The sequence below is a fragment of the Entelurus aequoreus genome, linkage group LG19, assembly GCF_033978785.1.
Source record: "Entelurus aequoreus isolate RoL-2023_Sb linkage group LG19, RoL_Eaeq_v1.1, whole genome shotgun sequence".
Classification (NCBI taxonomy): Eukaryota; Metazoa; Chordata; class Actinopteri; order Syngnathiformes; family Syngnathidae; genus Entelurus; species Entelurus aequoreus.
Window position 1 is genome coordinate 30,672,296 of NC_084749.1, and position 12,249 is coordinate 30,684,544.

Here is a 12,249-nt window from a genome sequence, read left to right on the forward strand (position 1 = left end):
TCTATGGTGGAAGAACAATGAGCCCATATATCCTCTTACTGCCAAGTTAGCCAGGCTGCGGGGGGAAAAGAAAAGTTAATCTGAGGCTGAGTTGACTTGAAACTGTTTAATGTTGCAGTTTTTATATGTAGAAGAAAAAATGTGTCATTTTATTTAATCTGAGCAACAACTTAAGGCAGTTTAATGTTGATTAACGTGGACCCCGACTTAAACAAGTTGAAAAACTTATTGGGGTGTTACCATTTAGTGGTCAATTGTACGGAATATGTACTGTACTGTGCAATCTACTAATAAAAGTCTTAATCAATCAATCAAAAAAGCACTTTATATGTAGAAAGGTTTTGTTAAGAAACCATTCTGAGCCTTATCTTATTTAGTTTTTATTTTATATATGTTGACCACATTAACCCTGGCAATGGACCCTTTGTGTATATGTATGTTATGCCATTGTTTACAAATTTGGTAAATAAATAACCAAAAAATGTATATTTTGTTGTTTTCTTACTGTACCGAAAATGAACCGAACCGTGACCTCTAAACCGAGGTACGTACCGAACCGAAATTTTTTTGTACCGTTACACCCCCAACTAAAACACGTGCAAACTTGATAGCACACAAAAAGCTGATCTACCGAACTTGTGCGGAGAGGATTGTGTCTCTTAAGTGACCAGAATAAGGAGTGCGATCCATTTAGCATGTCTATCTTAAAGGGGAACTTTTTTTATTTTGCTTATCGTTCACAGTTGTTATGAAAGACATGACGACGGATGGATTTTTTTAGATGTTTAGGTGTTTTTTTCCCGCAAGAATTATGAGTCATTCTTCATCTAAACGAGAATAAATGAACATCTTATCAGTCGGCATCATAATGACAGAAGACCTTGCACAGTAATTTATTTTTTTATGTTTGTTGACCCTCATAAAGTCTGCAGTGGGTAATAATCTGTGATGTTGTTAAAACATTTTTTTGAAATTAATGCGGCGCATATGCTTAAAGGGAAACTTCGGTTTTTTTCAACCTGGGCCCTGTTTTCATAATTTTTTCTGTATATGTGAGTGCTGGATAAAACATTTTTTGAGGTCGCGCCAGTATTGAGCAGGGCAGGCAGCCTCCAGCCCAGCTAACGCTCGTACACAGGGCAACTGGCTCTCGTCAAAATTCGGCCTATAAACATGCATTTTTTTCACACTGACAGGCTCAGATAGTTACAATGAGTGTCCGACAACATACTAGAAAGGAGAAATTAACGTATGTCTCTACCTTTAGCTGGAGATCGCTGTTTTTTGCGAGCTGTGTCCAAATCTCACCACGCTACAAATCTCGTTCCGAAATCTCGCGATAACTCGCGACAAAACACCGGTGGAAAAACAGTTACCTGACTGAGGTGAAGAGAGATGACTGAAGTGATTTTCTGTTGGATTACCGAAGACTGTTATTTTAGTTTTATAGAAAAGTTTGTTTGTTTGTCTGTCATGGCTCTCTTCACCTCAGTCAGGTAACTGTTTTTCCACCGGTGTTTTGTCGCGAGTTATCGCGAGATTTCGGAACGAGATTTGTAGCGTGGTGAGATTTGGACACAGCTCGCAAAAAACAGCGATCTCCAGCTAAAGGTAGAGACATACGTTAATTTCTCCTTTCTAGTATGTTGTCGGACACTCATTGTAACTATCTGAGCCTGTCAGTGTGAAAAAAATGCATGTTTATAGGCCGAATTTTGACGAGAGCCAGTTGCCCTGTGTACGAGCGTTAGCTGGGCTGGAGGCTGCCTGCCCTGCTCAATACTGGCGCGACCTCAAAAAATGTTTTATCCAGCACTCACATATACAGAAAAAATTATGAAAACAGGGCCCAGGTTGAAAAAAACCGAAGTTTCCCTTTAAAATTATAAAAATATGTGAATATTAAATGTTATTATAAATGTGCCTGTTACTGACTACATTACATATATACTTACATCATGTATATAAAACTTTAATGGAGGTGTTTGGATGTTTTTGTAAGGGCTTTATAGGCAGAATAGAGTTGCTCCCATAGGCTCCATTGTAAGCGGACATTTGATTACATGTATTTAATATTTAAAATGCAGTAAAAAAAAACATCCATCGTCATGTCTTTCATAATGATTGTGAACGTTCAGTTTTTTATTTTGGAAATAAGTTATTATAATATATCTGTTATATAAAAATACATCTTTCAATAAGCATTTTCTTGTGATGGATCATTCCAGATGGATGAATGTGCTGCAGTTGTGATATTCCACCGCCTCCCTGCAGCGCGTCTGCGTTCTAAAAATGGTTTCTGATGTCTATAGATTGCAATTCTGTATTGTAGAAAAGGTGGTACAGATTATATATGTGGGCTGTTAGTTCAACAACATTGCACACATGTTGTGGAGCACAATAACATGAATTTGGAGGGCACATAATGCCAGTAGTACACACTAAAACGTTATTTAAAGAAGGCGGTCTGCAGCACTTTTTAATTGTACACACAGTCATAGTAGATCACACGCAACATGTCCTTTAATAGTACATACAGTTTGTAGTTTGCACATGCTGTGTAGCGCTTGTTATTTGTAGCTTAGTAGATCAGGCCCTTTGTCTATTAAAACGTAAAACATATCATATACATATTTAACACAGACCTCTACTACATTATATTATGATATAGTACTTTAAATATAGTTTAAAAAAACCTGCATATAAATTAATAATGAATAAACCACAAGTAAAATAATAATAACAATACATTTAAATAACAGCAATTTCGATCCGTTGTGGTGAAGAAGGAGCTGAGCCGGAAGGCAAAGCTCTCAATTTACCGGTCGATCTACGTTCCCATCCTCACCTATGGTCATGAGCTTTGGGTTATGACCGAAAGGACAAGATCACGGGTACAGGCGGCCGAAATGAGCTTCCTCCGCCGGGTGGCGGGGCTCTCCCTTAGAGATAGGGTGAGAAGCTCTGCCATCCGGGGGGAGCTCAAAGTAAAGCCTCTGCTCCTCCACATCGAGAGGAGCCAGTTAAGTTGGTTCGGGCATCTGGTCAGGATGCCACCCGAACGCCTCCCTCGGCAAGTGTTTAGGGCACGTCCAACCGGTAGGAGGCCACGGGGAAGACCCAGGACACGTTGGGAAGATTATGTCTCCTGGCTGGCCTGGGAACGCCTCGGGATCCCCCGGGAGGAGCTGGACGAAGTGGCTGGGGAGAGGAAAGTCTGGGCTTCCCTGCTTAGGCTGCTGCCCCCGCGACCCGACCTCGGATAAGCGGAAGAAGATGGATGGATGGATGGAACAGCAATTTGAAAAAAATAACATTCAGTTTTTCCTTAAACATTTTTTAAAATTATGTTTTTACCTTGAACACTGATTTTTTAACACCATAGAGTGTGTGCTTTTTGTGTAAAATAAAATGTAATAACATGTTTGTTAAATAAATGCAAATATCCTCACATTTATTAGTGCAATATATCTTTGGACAATATTAACCAGTATTTTAGGTCAAAGCATAATCATTTTGTAAATGTATCTTAAGTACATTATTCTTGTGCAAGGTACTTTTTTGAAACCTTTATTTTGTTAGCGCAGTCAGACCAGATTTAGCACACTGTGCTATTATTGTGAAGGGGGAAGCTGTTCTCAGCTTTACAAGTAAAGGGGCAACTAACTTGAGGCTGTTAAAAACGAAAGAAAGCGCCTCTCAAGTTGCGACCACTGTTTGTACATTGATCTTACATCGACGATGTTATTTACAACAGCAGATTTGATGTGTTGTGCGTGTATGGATTGTTCTTGTTAGCTTTAGCTTCGTAGTTTAGTCGCTGTTTCAAGTGGCCGTCTTGACAATGATTGTTTAGTTCAGGACAGGGCGGTTGAGTGTGTCTGGGATAAATGAGCACATTATTATGATAAATGATAAATGGGTTATACTTGTATAGCGCTTTTCTACCTTCAAGGTACTCAAAGCGCTTTGACAGTATTTCCACATTTACCCATTCACACACTGATGGCGGGAGCTGCCATGCAAGGCGCTAACCAGCAGCCATCAGAGGCAAAGGGTGAAGTGTCTTGCCCAAGGACACAACGGACGTGACTAGGAAGGTAGACGGTGGGAATTGAACCCCAGTAACCAGCAAGACTCCGATTGCTGGCACAGCCACTCTACCAACTTCGCCACGCCGTCCCTTTTCCCAAACAAATGTTTCTTCTCCTCACTATGACAAAATTTCACTCACATTTATGTAAATTTACCTGATATTATTTTTGCGCTTAGCAGATTCCTCTTTATTCGCCAATTATGTGACTCAGTCCGCGGTTATGTGTATGCAGAAATCATATGACTTACTTTTTTGTTGAGCTTAGAGATTATTGATTAGGCATACTATCGCTGTGTCCAATAAAAAATAGCATCCATGGTGAGATCCCAAACTTCTCGTAGACGTGCTCTTTTTTTCACTCATTCGCTCCTCATCTGTTTCACGGTCACAAGCTCCGGAATTTGCATGCATGTTGCACGACCCATTAATCGTTTGTTTTTCGATTATTAAATGTTCATAATTGTGAGAAGCCATAATTGAAATTAAAATTTGATTAATTGTCCAGCCCTAATATATACTGTATGTGTGTGTGTGTATACACTTATTAATATAATATGTATGTATATACAGTATATGCGTGTGTGTGTGTATATGTATGTATGTATGTGTATGTATATATATATATATATATATATATATATATATATATATATATATATATATATATATATATATATATATATATATATATATATATATATATACACACACATATATATATACATTATATATATGTATGTATGTATGTATGTGTGTGTGTATATATATATATATATATATATATATATATATATGTGTGTGTGTGTGTGTGTGTGTGTGTGTGTGTGTGTGTGTACACATATTGTTACAAATTGTTTTAACCCTCTGCTGCCCCCGAGTCAAAATGTTTTGGCACCCCTAATGTAGCGTAACTAAGCTACCCAGAAGTCTTAGCGGTAGAGTGGAACCGGAAGTATGGACAATATTACGAGCGGGGATACGAACAAGTACAAGTATCCTGCAGAGGTTTGAATAATTGCTGAAAGGTGCCGATCTTTCATTATTGAAACTAACAAAAATAACATTCTGTACGCTTTGCACACACTTGTATGCACGCTCTCTGGACTTGTGGAGGCGTATCTCTGCGCATGCGGCGAATACGTAACCTTTTGTGACCGCTTGTATTTAATTACCAAATAATGCACGAAGCAAGACACACTCCTGTCTTTCACTGTTATGGGTGAGGGCCGACATCCGGGCAACTGAGCTACATACGGGTTCTTCGAGCCATAGCAACGAGACTGGCGTTGAAAACAAACCGTTGCCATTACTCTTTAACCTGTCGACCTACGCTGGTTAAACCCGTCATTCTGCCTCCAAAATGCCGAAAAACTGTGTTGTTTTTGGTTGTGCTAACCACAACTGGAAACAGGGAAAACCAAGGTTGTATTTTGTTCTGCCAAAGCGCGATAAAAGCCCACAGAGACGAGACAAATGGCTCACAGCTTTACACCGGGAAAACGAGGATGGTTCTCACTGGAGTCCCCCAAAGTCCCGGGTCGTGTGTTCGGATCACTTCGTCTCTGGTAAATATAAGGAACAAAAATCCACCTTCTTAACCACAACTTGGCTATACCGTCCGTGCTAATGTTGTACTTGTTAAATTTTTACCTTATAACGTTCGACAGCTGAAGTTGTTGTTGTACAAAAATAACATGCGGTATATACTATATAGTCCAGGGGTCACCAACCTTTTTGAAACCAAGAGCTACTTCTTGGGTACTGATTAATGCGAAGGGCTACCAGTTTGATACACACTTAAATAAATTGCCAGAAATAGCCAATTTGCTCAATTTACCTTTAACTCTATGTTATTATTAATAATTAATAAAATTTACGCTTAATTGAACAGTTTAAAAGAGGAGAAAACATGAAAAAAATGACAATTAAATTTTGAAACATAGTTTATCTTCAATTTCGACTCTTTAAAATTAAAAATTCAACCGGAAAAAAAAAGAGAAAAACTAGCTAATTCGAATCTTTTTGAAAAAAATAAAAAAATCATTTATGGAACATCATTAGTAATTTTTCCTGATTAAGATTAATTTTAGAATATGGATGACATGTTTTAAATAGGATAAAATCCAATCTGCACTTTGTTAGAATATACAACATATTGGACCAAGCTATATTTCTAACAAAGACAAATCATTATTTCTTCTAGATTTTCCAGAACAAAAATTTTAAAAGAAATTCAAAAGACTTTGAAATAAGATTTAAATTTGATTCTACAGATTTTCTAGATTTGCCAGAATATTTTTTTTGAATTTTAAACATGATAAGTTTGAAGAAATATTTCACAAATATTCTTCGTCGAAAAAACAGAAGCTAAAATGAAGAATTAAATTAAAATGTATTTATTATTCTTTACAATAAAAACAATTAATTTACTTGAACATTGATTTAAATTGTCAGGAAATAAGAGGAAGGAATTTAAAAGGTAAAAAGGTATATGTGTTTAAAAATCCTAAAATCATTTGTAAGGTTGTATTTTTTCTCTAAAATTGTCTTTCTGAAAGTTATAAGAAGCAAAGTAAAAAAAAATTATGAATTTATTCAAACAAGTGAAGACCAAGTCTTTAAAATATTTTCTTGGATTTTCAAATTCTATTTGAGTTTTGTCTCTCTTAGAATTAAAAATGTCGAGCAAAGCGAGACCAGCTTGCTAGTAAATAAATCAAATTTAAAAAATAGAGGCAGCTCACTGGTAAGTGCTGCTATTTGAGCTATTTTTTAGAACAGGCCAGCGGGCTACTCATCTGGTCCTTACGGGCTACCTGGTGCCCGCGGGCACCGCGTTGGTGACCCCTGATATAGTCTATAGCCTAGCTAGCTATTTTCGAAAACCGGACAACGAGAGGATACCAAAGGCAGCGTTAAGATGGACACCACCGGGAAAACGTAAGCCAGGGCGGCCAAAGAACACCTGGCGAAGAACAGTTGTACTTAAACAAAACATGTAGCCCTCAAATCTCTCAATATTTTATACACTAACACTTGATCTTGTTGTTGATAACTTCCGCGTCTCTTTCTTAGTAGCGCGCAGGCTAAGCTAACTAGCAAGCTAAGCTAAGCCTGAGAAGCTTTAAAGTTCACTGAGACGAGTCTGACGCAAATAATACATTTTCGTTTTTTCACACGATATGCGAATAAGTAAAAATGCGTAAATGAAGGATTTAACGCCGACTTCCAAGCCACAACGCTCGTTAAATGCTTTATCTGTCAATGCTGTGTTCGCTGTGAGCTAGTTTGTTTTCAACGAATTCCCGGTTGCTAGGGGATTGGTAGGCGGAAGTGATGTAGGTCCGCCCTCACCCATTGCAGACCTCTTCTCGTTAAATGTAGCAACAAAGTTGCAAAATTGGCACCATTTAACCCTTCTGCTGCATGGTTTTCTCTGGCGAAGTAGGTGTGTTGTTAAGCGCATTTGCGATTTATCCGTCAAGGTTCCATAATAGTTTGTTTACGAGCTAGGGCAAACCCAGAAGCGCCAAATCCGCATTTGTGTGTTTATTTGTGACTACAAATAAATTAATAAATGGGAAACACTGATGTGTCCATGGTAGCTTGGAGGTGCAAAACATGATAGAGGAACATATTTTTAACAATTTTATTTTTTTAATCGTCATAATTGATTAATTGGAATACAATAAAGAATCAATAAATCTTGCAGCCCTACGACATTCAGAGACAGACCTATTGTAATATGTTTATAACCGAGTACGAACGGGTAGACCTATTTGTGGTCCAAATGTATTTGTCATGGACCCCACAAATAATTGAATGTATGGGAAACACTGACATAAAATACACAGTCTCCTTATTGGAATCAAATCCACTGCAACAGAAACCAAACAAATTAGAACAGATATCTCGTCTTATCAGGGCATATAACTGCATGGCTCTGCGAGTAGAAGCTTTTTTCTTCTCTCTATTCCATTTTGGCTGTCAGTACTCTGATTTTCAAGGGCCACTGATCTGGCCTGTGTGGGCTGCCTTACATGGCCATCGCTGATATGGGCCGGATTGTGGTTAGTGGGCTGTCACTCGAAAAAAAGAAACCCATCAGAAAGTCCTCAAATAGTGTATGTGACTGCTGTAGGTACTAGGTAGGGTTCTATTGTGTGGTCTCTTTGAATGATATGATACAAAGCAATGGAAATAATTTCATTGTCCAGGGTTTTTTTCCCAATAAAACAGCATTGTCACTTTGGAGTTCATTTCTTTGTTTTGGCCTTTGAATGCAAGCTCAGCAATGATGTGGTCATCAGCAAACAAGTATGTTTCAGTGATTCATATCAAAGAGGAAGACAGAACTGCAACAACTGTAACAAAATGTAATTGAGATTTTCTTGCTCCTGCAGCTACTTGTAGTTATAATACTGTGTATAATCTTGGTTTAGTGATGAACTGCTGTAATATTAAAATGGGGAAACATCTATTTTTATTATTTTTATTAATAATTACATTAGATCAGGAACATCTTTAGAGTTGTCATATAAAACAGTTGGAACAAAATAGTTTTTTTAAATTTTGGATGATCAAGGATTTATGTTGCCTATTCCCATACCGATCATCCATGAGTGAGATCACTCGATACCAATACCGATAACGATCACATGTATTAATTGTACATTTTTCAATGAATTTATGGGGAGTGCTATTGACAGTTCAACATTATCAACCCAATATTAAAACTAGTTCCATATTCTCTTATATTACATACAATTGTTTGAGCATATCAAAGTCAAAAGTACATTATAACTGAACACAATCAAATACTAGAAAAAATATCTTTTGTAAAGTTTGCAAAGGCAAAAATTAGTTTTTTGACAGTATAACTGTCATACTAAATATGAAAGTTATATAAGCATAACTAAAAAGCCAAACATGCAATATGTCTAAAAATGCCTGTAATAATGTATCTAAGTGAGTTTTACTAGAATCAGGTGTTTTTATAAGGTTTGCAAATACAAACATTTCGTTATAATCAATATGACAGTATAATTGTTATAGTCTAGTACTGTTTTAAATCATTTGGTTTTTCGCCCTCAAAGTCATCCTGTATCCAGAAAAATATTCATTAACACAAAAAGCAAAAAAAAAAAACATTTGGAGAAAATAAAAATATTGATCTGATCCATCTAGTTTTGATTATACACTAATATTACCCTTAATTGATCAGATCTTCCTCTTACGTGTTGTGTACTGACTGTGACAAAACTGACACTCTCAATCAATCAATCAATCAATGTTTACTTATATAGCCCTAAATCACGAGTGTCTCAAAGGGCTGCACAAGCCACAACAACATCCTCGGTCGGCTCAGATCCCACATCAGGGCAAGAAAAAACTCAACCCAATGGGATAACAATGAGAAACCCTGGAGGGGACTGCAGATGCGGAGGCGACCGGTGCAATGGACGTCGAGCGGATCTAGCATAATATTGTGAGAGTCTAGTCCATAGTAGATCTAACATAATAGTGAGAGTCCAGTCCATAGTGGGGCCAGCAGGAGACCATCCCAAGCAGAGACAGGTCAGCAGCGCAGAGACGTCCCCAACCGATGCACAGACGAGTGGTCCACCCTGGGTCCTGACCCTGGACAGCCAGCGCTTCATTCGTGGCCACCGAACCTGTGCCCCCCCTCCACGAAGGAGAGGGGGGCAGAGCAGAAAATAAACGGCAGATAAACTGGTCTAAAAGGGGGGTCTATTTAAAGGCTAGAGTATACAAATGCGTTTTAAGATGGGACTTAAATGTTTCTACAGCATCTCTAACTGTTACCGGGAGGGCATTCCAGAGTACTGGAGCCCGAATAGAAAACGCTCTATAGCCCGCAGACTTTTTTTGGGCTCTGGGAATCACTAATAAGCCGGAGTTCTTTGAACGCAGATTTCTTGCCGGGACATATGGTACAATACAATCAGCAAGATAGGATGGAGCTAGACCGTGTAGTATTTTATACGTAAGTAGTAAAACCTTAAAGTCACATCTTAAGTGCACAGGAAGCCAGTGCAGGTGAGCCAGTATAGGCGTAATATGATCAAACTTTCTTGTTCTTGTCAAAAGTCTAAGCAGCCGCATTTTGTACCAACTGTAATGTTTTAATGCTAGACATAGGGAGACCCGAAAATAATATGTTACAGTAATCGAGACGAGACGTAACGAAAGCATGAATAATGATCTCAGCGTCGCTAGTGGACAAAATGGAACGAATTTTAGCGATATTACGGAGATGAAAGAAGGCCGTTTTAGTAACACTCTTAATGTGTGACTCAAACAAGAGAGTTGGGTCGAAGATAATACCCAGATTCTTTACCGAGTCGCCTTGTGTAATTGTTTGGTTGTCAAATGTTAAGGTGGTATTATTAGATAGGTGTCGGTGTTGAGCAGGACCGATAATCAGCATTTCCGTTTTCTTAGCGTTGAGTTGCAAAAAGTTAGCGGACATCCATTGTTTAATTTCATTAAGACACGCCTCCAGCTGACTACAATCCAACGTGTTGGTCAGCTTTAGGGGCATGTAGAGTTGGGTGTCATCAGCATAACGGTGAAAGCTAACACCGTTTTTGCGTATGATGTCACCTAGCGGCAGCATGTAAATGCTGAAGAGTGCAGGGCCAAGAACCGAACCCTGGGGAACTCCGCACGTTACCTTAACATAGTCCGATGTCACATTGTTATGGGAGACGCACTGCATCCTGTCAGTAAGATAGGAGTTAAACCAAGACAAGGCTAAGTCTGACATACCAATAGGTGTTTTGATACGCTCTAATAAAATATTATGATCGACGGTATCGAAAGCAGCGCTAAGATCAAGAAGCAGCAACATAGATGATGCATCAGAATCCATCGTTAGCAATAGATCATTAGTCATTTTTGCGAGGGCTGTCTCCGTAGAGTGATTTGCCCTGAAACCGGATTGAAAGGGTTCACAGAGATTGTTAGACGCTAAGTGTTCATTTAGCTGCTGTGCAACAATTTTTTCGAGGATTTTCGAAATAAACGGAAGGTGGGACACCGGCCGGTAGATTACCATGAGGTCAGGATCGAGGTTAGGTCTTGTTGTTATTATATTATCAGTTGTTGTTATATTATCCTCTCTCGAACTCTTATTATTGTACTTGTTAATTTTCTGTTAATATCTGCTTACTTTCTGCTGTAATGTGGTTCCATTTACACTTCTTAAACTTTACTAAGCATGTATTTCTTGGTGTTGTTTAAAGCTAGGTTAGCTTAGTTATTAGAAAGTCTCCTCCTGGCTTTCTCTTGTGTGTAACATGTTTAGTCTCGTCATCCAGTGATAATAATACTTGGTGTAATGGAGGTGATTATTAATAGTTTAGGGGAGCGGCTCCACACTGTGTATGGACATACATTACTAGCTGCTAGCCACTTGTCAGCTGAGGGACAAAATATAAATACCGGTATTCAACCAGAGAGGATCAGCGTTTGAAATCGGCATAAATGAGCTTTGCCGATCACATACTTTGTCATGATCGATGGCCGATCAGTCGGCACATCACTACTTTAAATATATACATTTGTATATACAGTAGCTGCTTTCAACAGCAATTTAACTCAGCTCTGTTTGTTAAACCCGATAATGTTCTGTTTTTCTCTTGTTTTAGGAGGTCCATGAAATCTTAAAAGAATATGAACTGAAGTACTGCTTTGTTGATCGCAATAAAGGCACAGGTAAGACCCAATGCACACATGTACATGTCTAACTTTACTTATAAACATGGAGCATTACAACATAGAGTACAGTTGCAAATTACATTTTACAAATTGGACCGCAAAAAAATACGGCATACATATTTGTATTGAGAGTCTGCGTTCCATACATATTTGTTTGGGTCTCCATCTGGATTAAAAAAAACATATTTTTTGAATTGTATTGCAAGAGCTGCACTCAAAATTGTGATTAATAGAAATTAATTGAATTCTGATCTGTACCTCCTTACTACAGGATGAAAAAAAAATGCTAAACTGATCAACTACAAATGCCAAGTTTAGTATACCAGAGTAACATTTTTTCTTTCTACTGTATGATAGTCACAGAAAGGAATAATAATTATACTACTGTATAATTATTGCAAGCACCTTAA

General features: G+C 38.0%; 1 protein-coding gene across 1 annotated transcript in view; it reads left to right on the top strand.

Annotated features, from left to right (window-relative positions):
• Positions 1-12,249, top strand: part of raver2 (ribonucleoprotein, PTB-binding 2) — a 170,022-nt gene that overhangs the window by 34,227 nt on the left and 123,546 nt on the right. The window contains exon 2 of the mRNA XM_062028263.1: positions 11,770-11,836. Within this exon, the coding sequence (XP_061884247.1) occupies positions 11,770-11,836 (67 nt within the window). The remainder of the gene's footprint in view (positions 1-11,769; positions 11,837-12,249) is intronic.